This window comes from Bos mutus, chromosome 16, assembly GCF_027580195.1.
Source record: "Bos mutus isolate GX-2022 chromosome 16, NWIPB_WYAK_1.1, whole genome shotgun sequence".
Lineage (NCBI taxonomy): Eukaryota > Metazoa > Chordata > Mammalia > Artiodactyla > Bovidae > Bos > Bos mutus.
The window spans coordinates 24,019,700-24,045,387 of NC_091632.1; the positions used below are offsets into that span (position 1 = coordinate 24,019,700).

Below are 25,688 nucleotides of genomic sequence, written 5' to 3' on the forward strand. Positions count from 1 at the left end.
GAGAACAACCCCAGCACTCCTTGTAGGAGCTCTGCTTACTGGTCACTGTGTCATCAGGACAGCACACCTGCTTGGCCGCCGAGGGTCTCAGGGGGTAGACTCCTGCTGAATTAATTCACTTATGCACCCCCTGCAGGGCCTAGGATGGTGCCTGGCCTGTAACGGGTGCTCAAACTGTATTGAATGAATGAGTATATGAAGTGACGATGTTGAAGGGGAGGGACCTTAGCCGTGGGATTATCTGGCATTTGCTGCTCTAAGCAAGTAGTAAATCCTGGAGCTGCTGCCTCTTTCTGCTCTGTTGGTAGTAAAATTCCCTCAAAGCCCAGGCCTCCCACAGCCACAGAGCTTGGAGCTCCTTTAGCATCCCTACCACCGCCTCCCCGGGGGGAGTTGGCTAATCTGCCTCCAGACTGATGTCGAATCCTGCACCGCTCACAGACCCTGCCAACTTCCCCAACATCTGCCAGGCTCTGGGAGCTGCTAGGAGCAATGCACAGCTCTGTCATCTATTAAGATGAACAGTTAAGTGCCTGGTGGGCCACAAACCCAGCCCGTGATCTCTGGGCTAGCACCACCCTAGCCCCTGGGCCATCCCTTACCATCTCTGCGGTCCTCCAGCGGTGCTGTGGGGTCCTGGCTTCGGGCACCCATCTCCCCACGAGGATGGCTCCTTCCCAGGGCTCCTGCAGCCCCTGGGGCATGCTGCTGTTGCAATTGTTGGTGGACAGGGCCCGCAGCGGGTGCCTGCTGTGGGGACTGTGGGGCGGGGGCTGTGGCGAGGTGAGCTCGCAGGTCCTGGGAACTGCGCTTCTGGAAGCAGGCAGGGGGCTGTCCATGGGCTCTCCTGGTTGCCCAGCCTGCGAAGCCCAGCCAGGGCTGCCTTCCTGTGAGACACGGGTGAGGTGGTTTTCTTTGAAGAGGGAGGGGTTGGCACCCAGCCGTCAGGGCAGAGGGAAGCAGTCGGCTGTCGGGCCTGGTGGTGGGCAGAGGGCTCTGCGCGGCTCTGTTGCGGGCAGTCAGTTCCCAGAGACTCCTGGCTTTCTATAACCGGGCCTTGTCTGCCTGGCCCCGAGGACCCCAGCTTCATGGGAGAGGCGATGGTGTAGGCTGTCCGAAAATCCCCGGGGTGAGCCCAGTGATTTTCCAGCCCTGGTCCAGACTGCCACGGGGACCCGGGGAAAGCCCTCTTCAAGTCCTGGACAGGAGGCTTAGACAAAGCATCTTCTCTGGGGAGCAGAGCCCCTGCCGTCGTCTGGCCCGCGCCTTCTGTCACCTCATCTGACACCTCCAGGAGCTCCAGCCCAGGCAGGTCGTGTGAGGCCTGAGGGCTCTGGGGAGGCTCCATCTCAGCCTTGTGCAACCACCTGTGGCCTCCCCGAGGCCTGGAGGCCCGCAGGCGGGTCTTGCTGGGCTGAGAGGTCCCGGCCTCCTCACTGTCGGTCCGGCAGCTGTCGGAGGTGTCGGTGCTGTCCAGGGCCGAGTCCGCCTCCTCGGGAAGCGCCTGCTCCCCGATGTGCGTCTCCCGGATCCACTCGGTGTGGAGTCTGGGCTCGGTGGCGGAGAGGAGCCGGAGCGGGACGCTCAGGCCCTGAGAGCTGAGGGGCTGCGCCGACGCCCCTCCCTTCCGCAGGCGGGTTCGCGCTCCCGAAGGACCCTCGGGTCGGGGGCGATGCAGTGGCCGCAGGCTCGGCACCTCCTCTCGCTGCCCCGAGCGGGCGGCGGCGCCGAGAGGCCCCCAGGCTGCAGCCCACCCAGCAAAGGGTGCAGAGCGCCCGCGCCCGCGTCGGCGCCGGCAGCCCCCCTGGATGTAGTCGGCGAGGTCGGGCTTGGAGCGCAGGGGACCCTGGTCCGCCAGGCTGAGCACCTGCCGCTGACGTTGCTGCAGCCGCTCCAGGTAGCGGGACTCAGCGTCCCGGGCGGACTCATCCTCAAAGCGGACGTGGGACGGAGAGGTGCCCCGCTTTGGCCACTGCCCGCTGCTGGATTCCCCGCTGGAGGAGTCGCTCGTGTTCCCATTCTGGAGGTTGTCTCGGCAGGCAATGGTCATCCTTGGGTCCAGGGCTGGGCTTTTCCGCCCATCTCTGATGGGCAGGCAGGAGGAGAGAGGTCATGAGCAGGAGGAGGAGAGGAAGGTACAAGCCTCCTCGCTGGGCGCTAACCCGTCCACCCTGGGGCCCGGTCCTGCACAGCGCTCAGGCAAAACTACAACCCAAAGTTGCCCAAATCAGGTTCCTCAGGAGTCCAGCAGCAAAGCAGAAAAGCTTACAGGCCCATCCCCATCCTGAACACAGTGCTGAACAAAATGAATACGACCTTCTCTACTTTGGGCTTTGCCTCTGTTGCCTGCCTCCGTCTGAGTTAAGATGAAACGCTGTTAAACGCAGGACTGTAGGAAAGGAGGATACCGAAGTCCTGGCGTGTGTTTAGAAGTGAGCCCGGCCATCACGGGCACCTGGTGAACTGGGATGAACTGTGGCAGTCCTGCATTACTTATAAGGGTCTAATGGGAAGAGCAGACGTTTCCATGGAGACCGTGTGGGACCTGCAGCCAGGTTTCTAAGCATTCCTCCTCTCCGGATTCACTCAGGGTTCCTAAGCATCTTGCTGGGACAAAATTTAGACAGAGTAACACTAGTGTTTCTCCTTGGTCTTGCCATCTAGTCTGTTCCAGCGCTGCCTCCTGTATCTGCCCCTCCCCAGCCCTCCTCACACACTCTGTCCCAAAACACTGTGACAACAATTACTATGCTAGGAAGAGTCCTCACATTGTCGTCAGCCTTTGCTCTGAGAGACACTGTAGCTGGTGGTCAAATCCTGCTCAGATCAAGAAAACACCTGCACAAACCTCACACCAGGCCCCCCGGAGCCAGGTGGCCCGAGTTTCAGATCCCTACAGGCCCTCATCTACCAGAGGCCACCTAAGTAAGGACCATGCTTCTCCCTGCCTTTCCCAGCAGCACCTCGCCACCAATCTACTGATGAGCAGCTGGGACTCACATCCTTTCCTGCTTTTATCACTCACCCTGGACCCCTGCGGTGGCCTCCTATTCATTGGATCTCCTGGATCTCAGCTTCATCGCATCATCTCTCAAGAGGGCACAGGATCAAGTTCTCAGTCTTTGGGGTAAAGACACAGGCCTTCCACATTCCTCTCTGCCTTCCTTTCCTGCTGTGGCCCACTTGCAAGGCCTCCAGGCTTCTCACCCCATTTATCTTAGGCAACTCTCCTGCCACTGTTTCCTACACTCTCTCTTCTTAACCTGTCTGCCTTTGATTACCAGTCATTAAATCATACCTGTGTATAGATGCCATGTGTAATGTTTAATTTTATGTGTCAGCTTGGCTGGGCCATGGTGCCCAGGTTCTTGATGTTTTTGTGAAGGTTTTTTTTTGGATAAGATTAACATTTAAACTGTGCTGTGCTTAGTCATCAGTTGTGTCCAACTCTTTGTGATTTCATGGACTGCAGCCGCCAGGCTCCTCTGTCCATGGAATTCTCCAGGCATGAATACTGGAGTGGTTTAGCACTTCCTTCTCCAGGGGGATCTTCCCAACCTAGGGATCAAACCCAGGTCTCCTGCATTGCAGGTGGATTCATTACCGTCTGAACCACAAGGGAAGCCCAAGAATACTGGAGTGGGTAGACTATTCCTTCACGCAGGGATCTTCCTGACCCAGGAATCGAACTGAAGTCTCCTGCATTATAGGCAGATTCTTTACCAGCTGAGCTACCAGGGAAGCCGACTTAAACTGGTAGACTTCAAATAAAGTTGATCATGGTATGGTGGACCTCGTCTAATCAGTTGAAGGTCAGAATAGAACAAAGACTGCTCTTCCCTGAGCAAGAAGGACTTCTGCCAGCAGACTGCCTTTGGATTTGAGTAGCAACTCTTGCCTGGGTCTCAAGCCAGCCAACCTACTCTGCAGAATTTGGACTTACCAAGTTTCCTAGGTACCACGAGCCAATTTTTTAGAATAAAATTTTCTCTCTCTATAAGCACACATTATGTTGGTTCATTCTCTGGAGAACCCTGACTGATACAGCTTGATGCTGTCTCCTCCTCTGACTACCCATGCCACCCATTTGTCATCAAAGACTCAAGAGACATCAGGGTTGGAAGGGACTAGCACAACCAAGTGACCCCTACTTGTTTCCACGAAGGAGAGGGCACACAAGACCAGTTTCGGGACGGACCAGCACCTGAACAGCTGGGAAAGGCAAGCTGCAGGGAGTTTTTCTCTTTAGAAGGAGCCATGAATACGGAACTAGTCTTTGACCATCGTCATGGTCAGGTTCTGACTGGAGACAGGGGCTTGGATTTTAGAGACCTGTTACTTCTTTCCTGCTATGTCATCTTATATGCCGGCAAAGTAATGCTCAAAATTCTCCAAACTAGGCTTCAATAGTTTGTGAACCGAGAAATTCCAGATGTTCAAGCTGGATTTAGAAAAGGCAGAGGAACCAGAGATCAAATTGTCAACATCCATTGGATCATCATAAAAAGCAAAAGAATTCCAGAAAAACATCTAACTTCTGTTTCACTGACTACGCTAAAGCCTTTGACGGTGTGGATCACAACAAACTGGAAAAATCTTAAAGGGATGGGAATACCAGACCACCTTACCTGCCTCCTGTGAAACCTGTATGCAGGTCAAGAAGCAACAGTTAGAACTGGACATGAAACAACGGACTGGTTCCAAATTGGGGAAGGAGTACGTCAAGGCTGTATATTGTCACACTACTTATTTAACTTACATGCAGAGTACATCATGCAAAATGCCAGACTGGATGAAGCATAAGCTGGAATCAAGATTGTAGGGAGAAATATCAATAACCTCAGATATGCAGATGACGCCATCCTTATGACAGAAAGCAAAGAGGAACTAAAGAGGCTCTTGATGAAAGTGAAAGAGGAGAGTGAAAAAGTTGGCTTAAAACTCAACATCCAAAAAACTAAGATCATGGCATCCGGTCCCATCACTTCATGGCAAATAGATGGGGAAACAGTGGAAACATTGAGAGACTTTATTTTCTTGGGCTCCAAAATCACTGCAGATGGTGACTGCAGCCATGAAATTAAAATACGCTTGCTTGTTGGAACAAAAGCTATAACAAACCTAGACAGCATATTAAAAAGCAGAGACATTACTTTCCCAACAAAGGCTGTCTCTAGTCAAAGCTATGGTTTTTCCAGTAGTCTTGTATGGATGTGAGAGTTGGACTGTGAAGAAAGCTGAGCAGCAAAGAATTGATGCTTTTGAACTGTGGTGTTGGAGAAGACTTGAGAGTCCCTTGGACTGCAAGGAGATCCAACCAACCAAACTAAAGGAAATCAGTCCTGAATATTCAGTGGAAGGAGTGATGCTGAATCTGAAATTCCAATACTTTGGCCACTTGATGCCAAGAACTGTCTCATTTGAAAAGACCCTGATGCTGGGAAAGATTGGGGGCGGGAGAAGGCGGGGACGACAGAGGATGAGATGGTTGGATGGCATCACTGACTTGATGGACATGAGTTTGAGCAAGCTCCAGGAGTTGGTGATGGACAGAGAAGCCTGGCAAGGTGTAGTCCATGGGGTCGTAAAGAGTCGGACATGACTGAGTGACTGAACTGAACTGAACTACTTTTGAATTACCGGGAACAGTACCCATGCAGTTATCTATGCTGGCATACTTTATGTGTTGTTACTGCTTTTAGTCCTCAAAGGCACTTACCAAGGCTTCCCTAACTATACCCTCCTCCTAGCACAACTCGTTCAAGCTTGTCTTGATACTCCAACAACTTATTCTAAGTGAAATGTATGTGAGTGACTGGCTGATTTTCTTATCCTTCCTCTAATTGGATGCTTCAGCGATTCTGGAGGAAAGATGTCAGTGCTCTCAAAAAGGCTGCCTTCACATGAGTTCCTTCTTCACCAAATTTACAGCTACCCAACAGAAAGACAGGTGTGGTTTGCAATTAAAAGGAAAGGAGTTCAATGTGGACACAGCACGGGTCAGGTCGCTAGTGCGAAGCCGCTATATAGCACAAGGGGTTCGACTTGGTGCTCTGTGATGACCTAGAGGGGTGGGATGGGGGCGCGGTGGGAGGAGATGTAGTATACATATAGCTGATCCACTTTGTTAACACAACACTATAAAGCAATTATACTCCAATAAAAATTTTTTTAAAAGGAGGTCAGACAATGGCAGGAAGAAACCATCCATGCTTAACAATTACTGTTAAAACATGCCAACCAGTGGGGAGAGTGGCCACTGAACTGGTTGACTTCCTTAACTATACATGGCATTGACTAGTCTGGACAGTGTATCCTTCCAGGCTGTGCTTTCTGTATGCATAAATGGCCTTGCCTGCCTGACTCAGGTGGACATGTGCACACCTGGGCCCTGAGGGTATCCCTGACCATTCCAATTCATCCCTTTCCTGGGTGCCTTGACAGCCAGGCCACTGACTAATCTCAAGACCCTGATGGGTAGAATGGTCTGGATCACAGATGGCGTGGAGTATGGCACATAGATGCTACCCTTGGGGGTCCTGGGGTTGCCCGAGATGTCATAGTTAAATTGTCCAAGACTGATTCCCTGCAAAGCTCCATGGGAAACAGCTACAGCTGAGAGCTGATTCCCTCACTTGTGCCATGTCAGCTCACTACAACCTCAAATCTTGGACCTGGGGCCTCTGGTCACACCAAGAGAGGGGCTGGTGCTCACCCAGCCATGAATGCTGAGCCGGCACAATAAAGCTACAGCCAAGGTCCTGCTGTGTCACACTGCATTGTACCTTAGCCCCCAGTTCACACCAAGGAGTGGCTGCTGCTGCTGCTGCTAAGTCGCTTTAGTCGTGTCCGACTCTGTGCGACCCCATAGATGGCAGCCCACCAGGCTCCCCCATCCCTGGGATTCTCCAAGCAAGAACACTGGAGTGGGTTGCCATTTCCTTCTCCAAGGAGTGGGTGAGTACTTCCTAAACCAAGGAAGCTGCGAAGTGCCACGGTGCGAGTTCTGGGGCCTCCCTGAAGCCTGATGCTAGGTGTTCCCTAGGTGGTTACACTGCCCTGGATGCAGTGGGCAGGGGCAGCCTGCCCACCTGCCACCAACCCCGACTCCAGCATTTTCCCCAATTGGCGCTGCTCCAGGAGGATTAAAAAAAAGCACCACTGCTAAGTAAGTGGATCTGCCTGCTTTGAGATCTGAGCAGATTCTGACGCTGTCAGTCATCCTGTTTCCTGGAATCCACATGCAAAAAGGGCCATCTTTTCCATCAGGCACAATAGCCACGGTACCTGGGAACCACAATTCTCCTGGGGCCCATGAAAATGTTTTAGTTTCTTTTGAAGTCAAAAGAGAATACATAAATACACTTTTAAGTCAAAGAAAACATTCTCAGATATAATATTAATATATTTACCTTTTAGCCAGCATGGTCATAACATTTAAATTTTAACTTTGTTTATGGGGAAAGGGCTTCCCAGGTGGCTGAGTGGTAAAGAATCCGCCTGCCAGTGCAGGAGATCCAAGAGACATGGGTTTGATCCCTGGGTCGGGAAGATTCCCTTGAAAAAGAAATGGCAACACACTTGGGTATTCTTGCCTGGGAAATCCCATGGACAGAGGAGCCTAGTGGGCTACAGTCCATGGGGTCGCAAAGCACCAGACATGACTGAACACACACACACGTAGTATGGAGGAAGGAGTCACGAAGGCCAGAGTGCCTAGGGCCCCCCAGAGTCACTATGGGCCTGCCTTTGGAGAGGGCTGTGAGGCTGAGATGTAAAGCTCCTGGGTAGAATCACCCCTGGTGAGGAGGTGCAGTGTCTCTCTCTGCTTGTCTCAGCATGGCCGGGAAGTCCCTCTGACCCCGCTTCTGGCGACCATTCTCTTGAAGTGACTGTGAGGCGCTGCAGCCCTTGGCGCCCAGGATAAGGACCCCATCTGCAACTGCATCTCTTGAGCCTGTCAGGACCTGAGAAGGAGCGGTGAGACAATCCCTCTGGTGGGCTCACTGACAGTGTGGGGCTCCTGGGTCAGGTATCCAGAGCATTCCTGCCCAGAAAGGAAGGCTCTAGCCAGAGAAACAGCACCATCTCACCCTCTAGAAACAAGAGCAGCCCCGCTGAGCAGCTCTGCCCCTGCTGCGCGGGCAGGGTGCCCTGGTTTGCCAGGCCTGCCCAGTGCAGGAGAGGCCCGCTGGACACTCAGCACGCCAGCTTAGATACAACACCCCACACCAGGCCCCGGGGGCAAGGCCCTGCTCTGCTGACAGCATATGAGCTACACTTTCTAAGAGGAAAAACACTCAGTTGTAGAGGTGGTATATTCCTAATCTAATAAGGAACTCCAGGTCCTCTCAGCCACATCAACGACCTTAAACTTTACAGTCAAGCGGGTGAACTCAGTCATCCTGAATTCGTGCCAAAGGTAGAAATCATATTTTTGTTCTAAAAGAAGAAATGGAGGGGCTTCCCTGGTGGTCCAATGATGAAGATTGTGCTTCCAATTCAGGGGTTGGGGCGTATGTTCCAATTCTGGTCAGAGAACCAAACTCCCACATGCTATATAGCAGCATGCCCAAAACAAATAAGATAAAATTCTCAAACACTGCCTTCATTAAGAAGAAGAAATGGGGAGATGCAGAACAGCTTAATCCCATGAGGTTTGCTGCTGCGTGGTCGCTCAGTCGTGTCCGACTCTTTGAGACCCCATGGACTGTATGTAGCCCACCAGCCTCCTCTGTCCGTGGAATTTTCCAAGCCAGAATACTAGAGTGGGGTGCCATTTCCTTCTCCAGGGAATCTTCCCAACCCAAGGAGCAAACCCATGTCTCTTGCGTCTCCTGCATTGGCAGGCAGATCCTTTACCACCACGTGGGAAGCCCCAGTCACATACCTTCAGCTCAGTTACTGAATCCCCGAGGTCCCTACCAGCAGTGCTGGGACCAGGGCATAAAGGTATGGCAAAGGTCTTAGAGACGAGGGCAGAGAAAATAAGGCACTCCAGCAGCAAGCAAACAGCAACCTTGTCAACATGAGGCACTACTGATGCCTCCACAACCATCCCTCTCCGAGAGGATCCTGTCTGCTCAGACGCTGGTGCCAAACGGCCTCTGTGCGGAGGCCCCTCTCTACCACAGTGCTGTCCTAGCCACACAAGCTCCAGGCAGCCCTACCCGGCCCCTGACACAGAACGCCAGCACTTACGGTGTCCCCTCCCAGGCCCTGCCTCTGGTGGGTGTGTTCTGCCCTCCTGGGATCAGGAACACCAACCCAGGTGCGCCTGTCTCCCCAGTAGCAAGAGCTTGCACTTCCAAGAGCTCTCCATTTCTACACCGATTCGCTTCAAGAAAATGCAGCTGCGGCTGGCCCCCTCTTCACCTCCTGAAAAAGCCTGTCTGTTCAGGATGGCCCCAGCCACCTCCAGCTAGACCTGAGATAAAGAAGACCTTCTGGGGGCTGCTGTGCCTGTCTGTCCCACTCTTCCGTCAGCTTTCATCAGGCTGCTCTTTGGAACGAGTGATGTGTCTGGGCTTGGGGGTTGGAGGGGGTGGAGGAGGGGCTCCTGCATCTAATGAGGCCCCAGGCCTGTGTGGCATCGCCATGGTAGCTCAGCATGGCTCTCCAGGGTGATCTGACAAGCGTAACCTTTAGAAGCATCTGCAGCAAGCCATCTGGCGTTGATTTTTCAGCTATACCCTCTGAGGATTCACCAGTGCTGCCAAGTCAAAGTAATTCTTTTCTGGACACAGCAGCTGCTAAAGTGGGTCACCTTGCATTTCAATTGCATTTCTACTGCTGGAGAAGAGCCTGGTGAGAGGGAACCTACTTTAAAGTTAGTGGCTGGGGTCGTCGTGAGCGGTTGATGAGATTTGGGGAAGAGGAAGTGTCCCAAGGTACAGTTACATCATCCGGTCTCCTTTGCAGATTTTTGTTGTTATCGTTCAGTCGCTCAGTCATGTCTGATGCTCTGTGACCCCATGGAATGCAGCACTCCAGGCCCCGTGTCCTTCACCATCTCCCAGAGTTTGCTCAAACTTATGTTCATTGAGTCAGTGATGCCATCCAACCATCTCATCCTCTGTTGCCCCCTTCTCCTCCTGCCTTCAATCTTTCCAGGCATCAGGGTCTTTTCTAATGAACCTGCTCTTCGCATCAGGTGGCCAAATTATTGGAGCTTTACCTTCAGCATCAGTCCTTCCAATGAATATTCAAGGTTGATTTCCTTTAGGATTGACTGCTTTGATCTCCTTGCAGTCCAAGGGACTCTCAAGAATCTTGCCTGTTTTGCAGCTACCCAACTCAACCTTAGTACCTAAAGAAAGTGGAACAGGAGGGCTCCATGGAAGTCTAAGGCTCTGGGCCGCATATACATGCAGAGAAGAACAGTCAGGATGCTTCAAAGGAGGCACTGGCATTCCTAATTAGTGTCCTCCAGCCAGAAGAAACAAGGCACAAAATGCAGAGATAAAAGGGGAGCCGGGTGGGGACCTCTCGCCAGGATTTAGGGTCTCCTGAGCGCCTCTCCTAGAGGTCACCATGACACTGACCCAGAGGCAAGCCTCAGCCCTCTGCTCTTGCTGAAGTCAGTCTCAAAGGTGTCCGGAAGTTCCTCAGCCTTTAATAAGCCAGCTCAGCATCCCCGTCAAAAAGCATGGTGTCCAGTTCCACCGAGAATCCTCGCTCCCTCTAGTACCCACTGCGCCAAAGAAGCCACAGGCCTGGTCAGCCACAGATGGTCCTGCTGGGGCCTGGGGCATTTGGACCTGAGCTGGCAGCCTCACTGCAGGTCAGATGCACCCGCCAGCTCCACCTGTAAGTGATTCCTTGGGGCGCGTGGTACACGGAACAGGCGCAGAGATGGGGATGGGATGTCGTGCAAGGGGCGTCTACCTGTGTGGAGTGCTGAACGTCCTTGAACTTGTTCTTTTCTCATCTCTCCATCCCTGACGAGCTCACCTCCCTCATGGCCCCACCACTGTGAGATCGGGATGATGTCTACTTCTGCAGTCTGACCTCTGTCCTCCTCCTCAGCTCCTGTATCCAACTGCCTGATAAGCACCTCCAGTGGGTGTTCCGTGGACAGTCCCTCCCAAGCTTAATCCTGCACCGAGGGTTCACTGAACCTCCAGACACCAAGTCAGAATCCTGGGCTCCATCCTGGATGCCCCCCTTCTCAGGCTCCCCTCATCCAGTTGATTCCATGATTCAGTCAGAGGTAACACTTGTAGGGTACTCACTACATGCCAGGGGCTGTTCTAAACACTTTCTATGAACTCACAGAACCCTCACAATTATCCTGAAAGATAGGGTCTGGTATAATTCCCATTGTGCAGAGGAGCAAACCAAGGCACAGGGGCTTCCCCGAGAGCACACAGCTAGGAAGTGGCAGAGCCAGAACCCAGCAGTCCACTTCCGGTCTTAACCACTTCTCTGCTGCCTCATTAAGCCTGTTGCTCTGGCTCTGGGCAACCTTGCATCTCCACCCTCTCCTCCCATCACCACACACTGTCCCCCTGGTCCCCCAGATCCAACTGTCTCTGCAGCCAAAGCAGCTTTACTGGAATGCAAACGTGATGGTGCTACCCAGCTGCTTGAAATCCTTTGGTGGCTCCTAGCTATTACAGGAGGCTTCCAAATTGTCCATCAGTCCTGGAGGCCTCCATGACTGCCTCCACTGGGCCGTCTGGCCCAACTCCTGAGAATACTGCTTCTGTTCAGTTTCTGCCCGGGGATGCTCACCCCTGCCTCCCTCAGCTGCCCAGTAAATATCTATGTTTCTCCTTCAAGCTCCAACTTAGAAGCCACCTCCTCCAAGCCTCCCCTTCCTTTCCAGATGGAGTTACAGTAGACTTCCAATCCTACACACACGTCTCTCCACACCACAGTCCACAGAACTGTACTGACCCATCTGCTGGTCTTTCTCCCTGGAGACTGTGACACCGCTGTTCCCCCAGGGAGACTCGGGTTATGTTCCCTAATACGCCATCAGTAGGCTCTCAGCGAAGACGTACTAACTGACTAAAATCATGAAAGCGGTGCCTGACAACGGGAAAAGCTCCCACACGGACCAGCAGGGAGGAGTGAGAGCTGGCATTTTGGCTGGATCCCATCTCTTCTCCTGCCGCAGCCCATACCGGCCGGCCTGGCCCGGGCCCCACTCACCGGCTGCACAGGGCAAGGGTGGGCACGATGTCATGGCTGGCACGGACAGGCCGGGTCCTGGCCTTCATGCGGGCTCTCTGCAGCAGATGCTTGGCTTCTTCATGCCTGGGGCTCAGCACGGGCTGCAGCTTGGGACCGAAGGGCCTGCAGGGGGGTGTGTGGGCCAGAGCGGGTGGGGGTAGGGATTAGAAGAAAATAACACGGATTAGGAGGGCTTTAACAGTGTCGAGCTTGGCTGTGCCAGAAACAGCCCCGCATGGAAGCCTTCCTTGGCCAGCTCCCACACGGGAGGGCACCAGCCTGGGGCCTGGGGGCGGGGGCCTGCTGACTCTGGAAGGAACCGGCCCACCCCGGACAGCTGCTCAGAGACCGGAGGCAGAGACCCCAGGAGGATCTAGAAAAGGGTAGGGGAGTCTCCAGATTACTTCATTGTTCTTCCCTGGGCAGAGAGCAGGAGTTATCTGGGAGGAGGGGAAGGAAAGGGCCCAGGGCTGCTGGGCTGGGACTGTGCCCAGCCAGATGGTCTCTACACGCATCGCCTCCCTCTCTCCTCCTGTCTCTCGGCACCCACACACACCCACTCAAGCTCACAGCGCACCGTCCTAAGCTCTCACCGCAGACACAAGGCATCAGGGCCCTGCCCATCACTGCTCTGCTCCTCTGAGAGAATGACATTTTTATAAGTCCTGGTGATTTCTGGCCTCAGTTCCAATCCTAACCCAACAGACATCAGGTCAGGGCCGAGAGGAACTAAGCTGGACCCACACCAAGTTAGCAAATGGCTCACTCCTCATCATAACGAGGGGCTGCTTCCAGCAGCTCTCACCACCTCCCAGTTGTGCTGCCTCCCCAGCCAGTCCAGAGCTGCCGAAAATGACAGCAGCCTTTTTTCAAAGCCATCTCCCAGTGACACAGCGGCAGGTCGCAGGGATAACAGCTGCCCCACAGCCTCCCGCTGACCAGAGGGCCCTCTCCGCAGCCAGGCGGGCCTGGGGGCAGGTGCGCTCTCTGCCTGACAGATGAGGGTGTTCCTGAGCAGAGAGGAACATGTGACGTGTCACTCAAGGTCGAACACCAAGTGAAGCGGAGCAGACAACAGCCAGCTCCACTGTCTCCAGCATCCTTGCCGCATCCTCCGGCCCCTCCCTGCCCCGGGGTCCCAGAGCAGGCTGAGCCGGCATGTGGCTGAAGCCAGACTCACTCTCTGATGCGATGTCTGCACTCCCCACAGCTGCCCTTGTCCTTCCTCGCTGTCACATACGCTGGGCTGTCCCCACCAGGGAGGGTCTGCAGGAGGAGGACTTGGGCGGCTAGAGGCTCAGGCTGGCCTGCATCTCAGTCTGCAGACAGCCAAATCCCGGGCTTCCCCAGCCCATATGTCACCTGGAGAAAGGGGCCTCGTCTTGACGGGGGATGGTACCAAGTCGTTTCCTAGGTGACGGATGATAGAGATGTGAGTGGAAAATGGCCCAACCCTGAGGCCTCCTTGGGACAACCTTGGACGAGCACTGGGCAGTCTATGATTTTTTTTTTTCTTTCTTTTTATTTTCCCATTATTTGCACCTAATCCTGCTTTGGGGCCAAGATTAAAACTGAGAACTGCCAGAATAAAGGCACCATCTGTGCCTACGGACCCTGGCAGGGCCCAGGCACGGTTCTGGAACCAGGAGGGCTTCCAGGAGAGAATGAAGAGTGAGCTCTCAAGGCCCGCTGCCCTGTGAGGCGAGGCAGCCCTCTGCACAGCTTCCCGAGCAGGCAGGGCCTCCAACGCACCGCTGAGAGCAGCTGTGCTCCCTGGGGCTCCAGCTCCGCCAGCAGAGATAATGAGGTTACCAGCCCGGAGAGACGCCTCTGCAGCCACGGGCCTCTGGCTGCCAGCCCGCGCGCTCAGAGCCTTCCGGTGACAGCTGTGGCCGCCCGGCTGTCGGAGGGCATTTGTCACAAGACCTGGTGGGCAGGCAGGAGGGCTCCAGGCAGCTGGCCAGATGCTGTCAGGAACAGCCTCGCCCCAGGTTTCGAAGCCATTTTCCAGCTTTGCTGTTTTTTCTTTCTGCTCCCTCTACTTGGAGCTGTTATTTATTTTTTTCCTTTTCATCAGCTGCCCTGCTTTGGTTTCTGGCAGACAAAGCTGGTTTCTCCACTGATTAGAAAAGCAGGGTTTTTTGGAGGTGCCTGGAGGCATCCATGCAGGAACAAACTGAGCAGGGAGGAGAGAGGCAGCCACCTTCACCAACCGCGGCCAAAGTCAGGAGGGCAGCCGGCTCTTGGTCATGGTGTGCTCTGGAGTGGGCAGGCCTGACAGCCCTGTGGCTGGAAAGGGGTCTTTCTCCCCAGTGGCAGGGAGCAAGCAGGTGCAGCCCTGTGAACCTGTCCTATTCTCACACCCACCCGCCGCCCCCCAACTTCGCTGCATTGTCCTGGTCCACCCGAGGCCACCGACCTCGCCAGGCAGACAGGTTCAGACTCCGCTATCTGAGGCGGACCCTCCACTTATGTGACGACAGCCCTGGAGCCAACTCCTTCCCATTGTGACTACAGCCCAAGGTCCCCGCTCCCACGGTCCCTCTGCAGATTGCCTGGCAGGGCTGGGGCAGTCCCTGTGTGGCTCGGCAAAGACTTTCCACCTGAGCACAGAGAGCTGTTGTCACTGCCGTGAGAGCTCGCACACCTAGGGCTTGTGAGCTCAGTGGGTGGGACACAGGGTCAAAGAGGCTGAGTGCTTCCCCCGGGCCTCAGTTTCCCCATCTGTAAATAGCTGGAGTTGTACAGAGAGAGAATCCACGTTGCTATCTCATGAACCTACGTCTTAGGCCAGAAAGTCTGCAGTACCACAAGGCCGGGTGGGGAAACTTGAGGTCCTCTCCTAGGGGGCTCACAGATGCGTGGCCCCCAAGAAGCAGCAACACCTAAAAGAGCTAATTGTGGGGGACAACGGGAGATCCACGTGAGTACCCTGGCCCTTCCAACCACAGCGTCCTAAGCTGACCCCAGGACAAAGAGCAGCGGGAAAGCCCCTCCCACTCTGGTCTCTCCATCTAAGCCCCGCTTCCTGGTAGAGAGGCCAGCTGAGCCCTGCCTGCAGCTCCCCTCCCAGCCAGGCATAGCCAGCTCAAGATCTCCAGTCAGGACAACCACCATTTCCCCCAGTCAGAGAGGTCAGGGAGACAGAGCAGCCTCCTTCAGCAGCCATCATAATCCTGGATTAAAATAATAAGCTCCAGCCAGTCTGGCTTTAACCCTTTTATCCTAAGAACAGGAATTAGGGAAACAATTTGGGATGGAAAGGGATCTGACATTTCCCAGAGTCCAGGATGCAGCAAGGAGAAGGAACATCTACTGTGACCAAAACACACCTTCACCTTTCTGCCTAGCAACTGTGCCATTTTTGCACATTAGAGAGCTTTCAGATAGCCACGAATAGAGTGCCCTTACTGTCACACTGTGCGCAGCCCCCCGAGTGAGGGCAGCAGTGGGCTCGGAACCTATTCTGGACCGTGTATTCCATGTGGGCAGGGGCCTGTGGGCTCACTGTTATAGACGCCTGCTTCCCAGGGCTGCAGGACATGGACAGAACAAACCCTACAGTGAAGGTTAGAAGTGTGTTTCCGGGACAGCCTGTCCAACTCTGAGACCCCACGGACCGCAGCACACCAGGCTTCCCTGTCCCGCACTATTTCCCAGAGGCTGCCCAAATTCATGTCCACTGGGACAGGCTGCCCAGCTTCTCATCCTGGGCTGCCACTTACTAGCTGTGTCACCCTGGTAGGTTACTTAGGGGTTAAAGTTCGGCTTCCTCTTCTCCTAAAAAAGGGCTCAGTTGTTAAGTGAGACCGATCCCCTCAGAAGAGCTGAGCACAGAGCCAGGAACTTGATGAGATTCAATCAATATCAGCATGTATTATCATCACTGCTTTTATTATTTGCACAATTATTTTGTTAAGTTCCTCTCACCCTCTTGCTGAGCTTAAGATGGAATCCCTGAACGTGAACTAAAAGCACCTGCCAAAGAGATCCCCTGTCAACTTGGGGATGTCACACAAAGGCATGTTCAGAAGTGAGAGACTATTTTGAAGCTAGAGAGGGCTTGGTGGGTTTTGTTCTAGACCTTTGGAGCCCTGCACAGGGCTCCACAGAAAAGGCAATTTCCATTGAACAGGGAGCTGGAGGAGGCTATCTGGTAGCAGAAGGAAGCTGCTATCCAGAAAACAAATGGGCACTTCTCTCGAAATAGAAGGAGGAGCGGCATCCTTAAGAATGGCACATATCCAGAGAAAACTATAATTTGAAAAGATAACGTGCACCCCTATGTTCATTGCAACACTATTTACAACAGCCAAGACAGGGAAGCAAACTAAACACCCATCAACAGAGGAACAGAAAGAGAAGATGAAGTACATATATACAGTGGAATACTACTCAGCCATAAAAAAGAATGAGATCATGCCATCTGCAGCAACAAGGACGGACCTAGAGATTATCACACTAAGTGAGGTAAGTCGGAAAGAAAAAACAAATACCCTATAACGTAACTTACACGTGAAGTCTAAAACGAGACACAGATGAACCTACCTACAGAAGAGAAACAGAGTTACAGACACACGGAACAGACGTGTGGGCGTAAAGGAGCAGGGGGCGGGGGAGGGAGGGACTGGGAGTTTGGGATCAGCAGATGCAAACAACTGTATACAGAAAGGATAAACAACAAGGTCCTACTGTGTAGCAAAGGGACCTGCATTCCGTGTCCTATGAGAAACTATAATGGAAGAGAAAATGAAAAAGAATATACGTGTACGTATAACAATCACTCTGCTGTACACAAGAAGGTAACACAACACCGTCAATCAACTACACGGCAACAAAATAAAACAAACAAAAACGGATGGCTGCGTGGGATACACCGCATTGAACACCTTTGAAAAGATGTGTGTGGGGGCGTGCAGAGCTTCCCCAGGTCGTCGACTCCTTAGGGAGAGCAAAGTGGTTCTGTCCTTGCCTTCTTGAAGAAGGAAAAGGAGAACAAATTCCTGTGGGCTGTCCCCTTGGTCAGCACTGCATGGGTGGAGGCAGGTGACCAAGACACCCCCAGGTAGGGGGACAGTGGCCTATTCCCCTCTGAAGACCATGGAGGAAGGCTTCCTCTTGAATTTCAGCCCAGCTCCTCACAGATGAATGATCTTGAGCAAATTAACTTTCCTGAGCCCCTCTATTCATAAAGATTGGGACCACAATGAGATTTTCACGTGTGGGGTGTATGAGTGTGACAATGACATGGAGGAAAGTTGCAGGTGACACTCGCTGTGAGGGAGGGCTTGAAGGGATAGCATCCTTCCTTCTCCACGGGGTACTCAGAACCCTAGATGCTTCAGGAGTGTGTGTGTAGTTGGGAACACTGGTGAGCGGCTAAATGTAATTTTCTTCTTTTTAGTTTTAGTCTTTGCAGGTTTGAGAGTGGCAAGGGGTTTCCTCGAGTTCTCCTTCGTGTCTGTATATCTGAGTCAGCGGGAAGGATGGGGAATGACAGGGGGTAAGTATGCAGGACAGGTAGGGGCTCAGCTAGTCTTCATTACACCTTGAACCTGGGGGTGCCCTCAGGTATGCCTGCAGCCCTGCGACTCCTGGGAGGAGCAGGAGCTGCTTCTCTCACCCTCTCGCCCAGGACTCCCTCCTGCCACCCCACACCCTCCCTGGTAGGAGGACCCCGTCTCCTGGCAGTGCTGGGATGCTGCCATGCCCGTGGCCTCGTACCCGGTAGCCTGGTAAGGGGGTCTGCAGGTCATTCTGGCTCCCCAGCCAGGTTCTGGACTTTCTGGTTCCCTAGACTCAGGGGGTCATGAGGAATCCTGGAGGTGAGCATGAGACCCTTAGGAGTCACAGGGCTGCAGGTATATCAGAGGAGACACCTAGGAAAGGGTGTAACCAAGACTAGCTGAGCCCCTGACCATCCTGCATACACCCGGCCATTCCCCATCCTGCCCACCGACTCAGGTGTGGGTGTGTTAGTCGCTCAGTCGTGTCTGACTTTGTGTGACCTCCATGGACTCCTCTGTCCATGGGATTCTCCAGGCAAGAATGCTGGAGTGGGTAGCCATTCCCTTCTCCAGGCAAACTTCCTGCTCCAGGAATTGAGCCCGGGTCTCCCACATTGCAGGCAGATTCTTTATCATCTGAGCCGCCAGGGAAGCCCACTGGCTCTGATACACAGACACAAAGAAAAACTGGAGGAAAGCCCTTGCCACTCCCAATCTTGTCAAGAGGAGAGAGAGAGAAAATGTCTCTCCAGTTCCTCCTACCTTCAGTTCAGTTCAGTTCAGTCGCTCAGTTGTGTCCGACTCTTTTCAACCTCATGAATCGCAGCACGCCAGGCCTCCCTGTCCATCACCAATTCCCGGAGTTCACCCAGACTCACGTCCATCGAGTCAGTGATGCCATCCAGCCATCTCATCCTCTGTCGTCCCCTTCTCCTCCTGCCCCCAATCCCTCCCAGCATCAGAGTCTGACCTGGGGAGTTCCTCTTTCAGTATCCTATCATTTTGCCTTTTCATACTGTTCATGGGGTTCTCAAGGCAAGAAAACTGAAGTGGTTTGCCATTCCCTTCTCCAAAATCTAAATTCCCAGGCTCTCCAAAATGGCCTCAGCCCACACTCCCACCCTGTGTCCTGATAGTACCTTCCATGCAATCCCCTGCATACCTCTCCCATGCGTGTCTGCAGGTCTTACCCATCTGGAATGTCCTCTACTGGCTCCAGTCAGATCCGATCAAGCCCACAGGGGCGTCCACCCCAGGTGAGCCCTCAGTTACAGTCATACACGCATGCTTCTGGCAAACACATTCTGAGTGCCGGTACCGTGCTGACACTTGGCAGGTCCCGGGTCCCAGAGAGAACAGCATGGTCCTCGCCCCTCAAGGAGCTCCAGAGGGAAGATCCACCAGCAACAGCCAAAGTTGGTGTAGGCAGAGTGGGCAGTGAGGGCAAAGTGGGAATTCCTTCTGAAATTACACACAGTGTAATGCTAGGTAATAAATTAAGTTTTAAAAGCCCAAGGTTTTCTCACAGTTGTGGGCCTGACCACTCGAGCCACAGCCCAGGCCTCTGAAATTCTTGAGGGTTCCCTGTCTGCCCCTCCTGTAAACTGGAGCCTGCAGACAGCTTCGGGGCAGGGAGTTTTGGCTGCTAGCTGTCTGCGTGGAGGCCTGAAAACCGGAACCAGACAACGTCTGCGCCTTCTTTTCTTGTGATGAAGTATACACGCTGAGACTGGGCTCCCTCCTCTGAGCCTCTATTTCTGCATCTAGAAATGGGCATAACTCTGCCACAGGGATGGGGGAAATCAACAACTCAGGAAGTCCTCTGTGCTTTCATCATCATCACAGCACAAATTAAACGACCCCAGAGACCCTCTCCCCTCCATTGACCCCACAGCGGAGCAGGGGTTAAAGCCCCTGCAGACACGTGTCAGGGTCTGCCCCTCCGCCCCCCAAAGATGGCACACACGGAAGGCCCTGATTTGAAGCAGAGCAAGCCTGGGCCCCACAGCACCGCCTTCCCAACTAGCTTGCCAAGGCAGGCCCCGGGCCTCAGGGGGCCTCCCTGGTGCCTGCAGCGGCCCGAGGCTGAGTGCTTTTTTGGAAAGAATCGACTCCCTTCCGGTGCAGGGCCTGGGGTGAGGATCGCACTGACTGCAGCTGCTCCTCTGGTTTTATACACTTTTTGCACAAGCAGGGTTCAGCTGGGGTCCTAAGGCAATGTATAATCCTGCTGTGCCCTCCCAAGGCCTCAAGACAGTGGACAGACCGAGCGGGTCCTGGCCGTTTTACAGACAGCAGGGGCGCAACACCACAGGCTTCTAAGAATGGATGGGGGCAGAGCCCCCGAGCAGAGCACCCTTCGATTCCCTCCTCTGACGAGTCCAGTGCTCACACATGGCTGTGAGCGAGGTCACGGCTGACAGTACTGACCCCACTGGGCTTCCCTGAAGTGCTTTTGTTGAGTTGTTCAGTCACTCAGTCGTGTCTGATTCTTTGTGACCCCATGGGCTGAAGCATGCCAGACTTCTCTGTCCTGCATCAACTCCCAGAATTAGATCAAATTCATGTCCATTGAGTCAAGTGATGCCATCCAACCATCTCGTCCTCTGTCGTCCTGAAGTGCTTACCCCTCCCCTTGTCTTCTCTCCACAAATCAAAACCCCATTTCCCAAATCATGTCAACGGCGACTTAGGAGAGAAACAAGCTTAGCCCGTGGAGCCTGCCACCTACCTTTCTTGGTCTATACTTGAGAATACCAGGCTGGGGGAGGGGGCCAAGGGCCCCCAGATCCCTAACCCAAGGCATGACCTGTGGGGACAGCTTGTAGCAGTGCAGCATAATGGTTAGAGAACAGCCCTTGGTGTTTTTGACTGTGAACCCTGACTCTAACACTTAATAGCTTTATCACCAGGCAAGTCACTTAGCCTCTGCCCAAGAGGGTCTCTGTCAGTGAAATGGAAACAGTCAATACGTTGTTATTAGGACACTGTCAGGATGCGGCACAGCACAAGGGCTGGAGCTGAGTGTCAGCATGGTCTTCTGGAAGGAAGGACCTCCAGGTGGTTCCTGTCCTCTGGGGTGGAGTCTCCTTTCGTCCCTCAGTAGAAGGGACAACCAATTGGCCCTGGGACATTTCTGGTGTTTCCTCAGCATCTCGGGGGTCTCGCCTCCACAGGTGACTCTCCTTGTGACCACCTGCAATGAGCTGGGCCGACCCCGCCAGTCAGACAGGGTCTGCTGTCTTGGGCTCTGCTGCTTCACCATCATTGTGGGGCTTCCTGTCTTACCATCATGCAGAACAGTAACAACCGAGGACATAAATACTTGCTGGGTTAACCTGGTCATTACTGACCAGACTAATGATCAGTCGTCAACCTGGTGATTATTTGGTTCTAACACTGAACTGCACTGACGCTAAACTTGACTGGGTGTGAAACCAGACCTTTTATGCCTCAAACGCTGAGATTTAAGGGGCTCACTGCCAGAACACGTCCTGACTGATGTCCCGGCCCTTTCAGGATGACCATCATGACGGCTGCCATGGTCTCAGAGTCTACGCTGTCCAGGGTCCTCAGCCCCTCCATGTAGACCCTGTGGCCAGGGGTACAGGGCTGAGGGAAGTGTGCCTTACTTCAAAAGTCTCTCAGGAAGCTCAGACATAGAGAAGAAGCAGCAACAAAACCATCCTGCTTAGGGGAGAGACGGAATTGCAGGGTCTCAGGGATGCTTTAGTATCTGCCCGGAAGACTCAGGAATAGAGCCAAATGAGAAAGCCTGTCCCAAGGGGTCTCTGGACATGGATGAACTTTCTCCATGAAGTAGGCGTCCTTTCTGGCCCTTCAGCCTGGGTGTCTACTCAGCAGGGTGTAGATCACCAATAAAGGTCCATGGGGCACTGTGAACAACCTTCTAAACAAGCCAGGGGACAGTTTTCCCCAGGCCAACTCTGTGCCTGGATATATGCTGGGCACCCTCCTCATTCCACACATATACACACATGAGATCATCATACAATATACATATGCACACACCTACACAGCCTACACCTAGACACAGATACCTCGGGTGTGCGTTTAGTTGCTAAGTTGTGTCTGACACTTTGCGACCCCCTGGACTGTAGCTCACCAGGCTCCTCTGTCCATGGGATTCTCCAGGCAAGAATACAGGAATGGGTTGCCATTTCCTTCTCCAGGGGATCTTCCCGACCCAGGGATCGAACCCACATCTCCTGCATTGTAGGCGGAATCTTTACCGCTGAGCCACTGTAAACTGCAGACCCTAACCCACTGCAAACGGTCTGGTAGGTGAAACAATAGTTCAGAAATTCCTACCCTGAGCATTCTACACAAACGCCATCTCCTTGCAGGACTGGGGGAAAGCCCCTCCCGACCCCCCATGGTTGAGGTTCTTGTCCTTTAAGATGGTATTTTAATTACCTAGTATCCAACATGCAAGTCAGGAGCTTCGGCTTCTTTCAATAGTGACCTCTGGGCAAGCCCCCGTGGACATCTTGCAGTTGAGCCTTCCTCCCACCCAGGGAAGACAGAGTGCGAGCAGCGGGGAGCAGGAAGACATGTAGCTGCAGAAGAGGAGGCCCCGGCTCCTCTAGGCACAACTTGTGTCTGCCCAGGCAGGTTGTCTCCTTTATGGCTCCCCAGGAAGGACAAAGGGGCAGGGCAGGGGACAGGATGTCACGAGGACCAGTCACACGCCTCCACACTGTGGCTGGGCTAGGTGTGGATGTGAGGGGAGGCTGAACATGGCGGCCAGGGAGGCGGGAAGAGACCCCCGGAAGAAGGGGGGGCAGCTACGATTCCAAGTCGTAAATAATGAGGGATGAAGGAGCCAGACAGCCCCCTCTCCACCAGGCTCTCAGCCCAAGTCAGTGAGAAGGCCAGTGGCCAAGCAGAGGTTGAATCTCCTGAACCGGGGCAGCCCTCACTGTGTGAAAACGGAACTGGGGGTCCACATATTCTGGAGGGGAGGTCAAGCCAAGTGGAACTTAGCAGGCAGGGAATCTGCAGAAGTAACATTGCTGCCCTCTACCCTCAGCAGAAACCACGAGACCCACAGGAGGGTGACGTCACTGCACAGAAAGGGGAAATGTGGCTGCTCCCAAGTCCTGAGACTTCGCTCAGCTTCACGTGCCAGGCGTGCAGTGGATATGGAAGATGAGGCCAAGCCCTGGGCAGCCACCGATGGATCCACAGATGGCCCCCCTGCCCTCCCAAAAGATACTCCTCTGGCCTACCTGGTCATGACACAGCCCCATGGCCACTCACCCCCACCCCAGGTGCCCAGCTTTCCTCAGACATCAATGGAGGGGCTGCAGCAAAGTCCGGGAGGCTGGGGGAGATGAAGACCTTTACACCAGTCAGCACACCCCTTGACTGGGAAAGGAACTGTCGGAGTAAAAGCCTTGCATTCACATGCTTTCCCAAAGGATTTTCACATCCATTGAGTAAACTCTGGGAGTTGGTGATGGACAGGGGGGGCCTGGCGTGCTGCAGTCCACAGGGTCCCAAAGAGTTGGACACGACTGAGCGACTGAACTGAACTGATCTTGTGTTCAGTCCCACAACAGTCCGAAAGGTACATGACACAAGTTACTACTTGGCTCACTTGAAGGATAAAGCGACAGAGGCCGGGGCAGGGAAATGAGCCCCACGTCGCAGAGCAGGTGGTTTGCAGTGCTCCTTGCACCAGGCTCTGTACCCCGCAGTTTTGCACGGGGAGCAGGGGCCCCACCTGGGCATCAGGGGGTGAGGGGTGCCTCCTAGGAGGCCTCCGGGAGGAGACCTGCCTGCAGGTGCAGCTGTTTGTCCCCTCCCCTCTCCGCATCTCCTACTCTCCTGCCGCAGAGGAAATGAAGGGACAGGGACAACTGTCCAGGAGAGACGCAGAGAAGATGTGTGCCCTGAGCACTTACCTGCTCTGGTCCGAGTCCTGAAGGGAGATGCCCGAGTCCCAGTCCACGTCGCCGGCTAGTCGCTCTAGGACCCAGAGCAGAAGCAGAGATTAGGGCAGAGCCAGGACCTGGGCTCTCAGCTGCTGCTTAATGAGCACAAGCTCGGAGGAGAAAGTTTTCTCCAGCAGCCATTTACTCCCCCAGATAATTCCGACCCCCCCCCAGGTGGAGGCTCAGCCTGTCACAGTGACTGCTGGTGGGCACTGTCGTGAGCTGAGGGCCCACGGGGGTCTTCTCAAGCGCTGGGTGTGGGAGGAAGGAAGGGCAAGAGCCGTGGCTAAGGCCTGAACATTTGCAGCAGTGCGACCACCTGAGCTCAGCCCGCCGGCCTGGAGGCTGGGTCTCTCTGTGGGGAGGGGCTCCTACCCAAGGACAATGAAGTCCACCGAGGGCTGAGGACGTGTCATCGTCAAAAAGCCACTGTTGAAAGAACCACAGGGAACAAACTGTGGAGGCTTCCCTGTGGTCTGGGACAGGGGTCTCCAACCTCTGGGATCTAATGCCTGATGATCAGAGGTGGAGCTGATATGGTAATAATAGAAATAAAGTGCTCAATAAACGTCACCCTTGAATCATCCTGAAACCATCCCCATCATCCCACCAGTCTGTGGAAAAATTGTCTTCCATGCAACCAGCCTCTGGTGCCAAAAGCTGGGGACTGCTGTTCTGGGGGGTTTGGGGGAGCCTTTAGCAGATGGGGCTGGCTGTGAGGTGATGCAGAATCTGTGTCAAAGCCCAGACTAAGAGACAACCTAGGAATCTGGTGATAAACAGCTGTGCTCTCCCACTTTCCCTCCCCTCCCCTCCGAGGTAACCCCCATCTCCTTTTCCCTCTCCTGGACTCCCCCCCTGCCCCCAACCCCCAGACCCAGAGAGTGGGCCTTACCTGGCACAGCTCTATCCCAGCATGAAGTCCAGCCTGGGACTCCCACCTTGGAGGGGCCCTGCCCCCCAACACTTAGCATCTCCTGCAGCAGAAGGCGGTTCCTCTCCACGCGGTCAGACAGGGACAAGGTGCTGCCCCCAGTGCCCAGGGCCCCCAGGTCCCTGGTTCTCCAGAGCTCCCCCAGGAGAGCCGGCCTGGGGACGAAGTTTTCCTCTGAGGTCGGAGACAAGCTGTCCGGGTCTCCCCGGGTGCCGAGACCATCCTGCTGGGGGTGTGACCTTCCTTTCCGCAGGGTGAGCACGTGGGTGGTTTTGTTACAAGGACGAGAGCCCCCCGGCCGGCTGGGAGTGACCCTGTGGATGGGGCCCTCTTGCAGAGAGCTGGGCCCGGCCGGCAGAGCTCTGTCATGCTCAGGCTGTGTTTGAACAGCCTCTGGAGGCCACGGGCTCCTCCTGTTCCAGCACTCGAGTCCGGGAGCAGGCAACCCGGGAGGCCCGGGGTCCCCGTTCCTGGCGGGCTCCTCCTCGGTGACACTGCGGTCCAGCCGCCTGTCGTTTGGCTTCTGCGTGTGATGGACCACCACAGCCTCGGGTGGGGAAGGCCCCTCTGACGGAGGCTTGGACCCACCCACCTTGACTCGTCTGCACTTGGGTTTCTTGAGGGCCAGCCGCTGGTGGGAAGTGAGGCTGGGGCCTGCCCCCTGTCTGCCCGCTGTCATCCTCTCCTTCAAGGCCCTCACCTTGGACTCCAGCACGGAGGGCCCCTGGAGCTGTATCCCCGGTGCCCCGGGAGGCTGGGTGGCCTTCGGGCTGGGTGTTCCGTCTTCTCGAGGGCAGGGCCAGGGTCTTGGGAGGTGTCCGTTCTCCGGCTGTGGCTCGGGGTCACTTCTCTCCACAGCTGAGGTCACCTCCATGGAGCTGGCCGTTCTGCTCCCTATTTGGGGTTCTCTGGAGGAGAAAACAGACAGAGCTCCTTAGACCCACTACCTGGCCAGCTCCCACGACCTCCTGGGTCTCCATAGTGCCTTGGTATAGAGCCCTGTCTGGAGGAAACTTGGGGTCAGATCAGGGGGTGCCCCTAGACAATGTGAAAGCAGCTTGGGGAGCACGAGCCTTTGGATGGTACGAATAAGTCATTACTGAGTTT

The 25,688-nt window shown here is 54.4% G+C and overlaps 1 protein-coding gene across 1 annotated transcript in view; it reads right to left on the minus strand.

Annotated features, from left to right (window-relative positions):
- The window catches only part of KIAA1614 (KIAA1614 ortholog), a 43,142-nt gene that overhangs the window by 15,266 nt on the left and 2,188 nt on the right, over positions 1–25,688 (minus strand). The window contains 9 exon segments of the mRNA XM_070384837.1: positions 377–379; positions 603–665; positions 668–847; positions 850–1,609; positions 1,612–1,792; positions 1,794–2,084; positions 12,160–12,303; positions 23,618–23,681; positions 24,543–25,489. Of these exon segments, the coding sequence (XP_070240938.1) occupies positions 377–379; positions 603–665; positions 668–847; positions 850–1,609; positions 1,612–1,792; positions 1,794–2,084; positions 12,160–12,303; positions 23,618–23,681; positions 24,543–25,489 (2,633 nt within the window).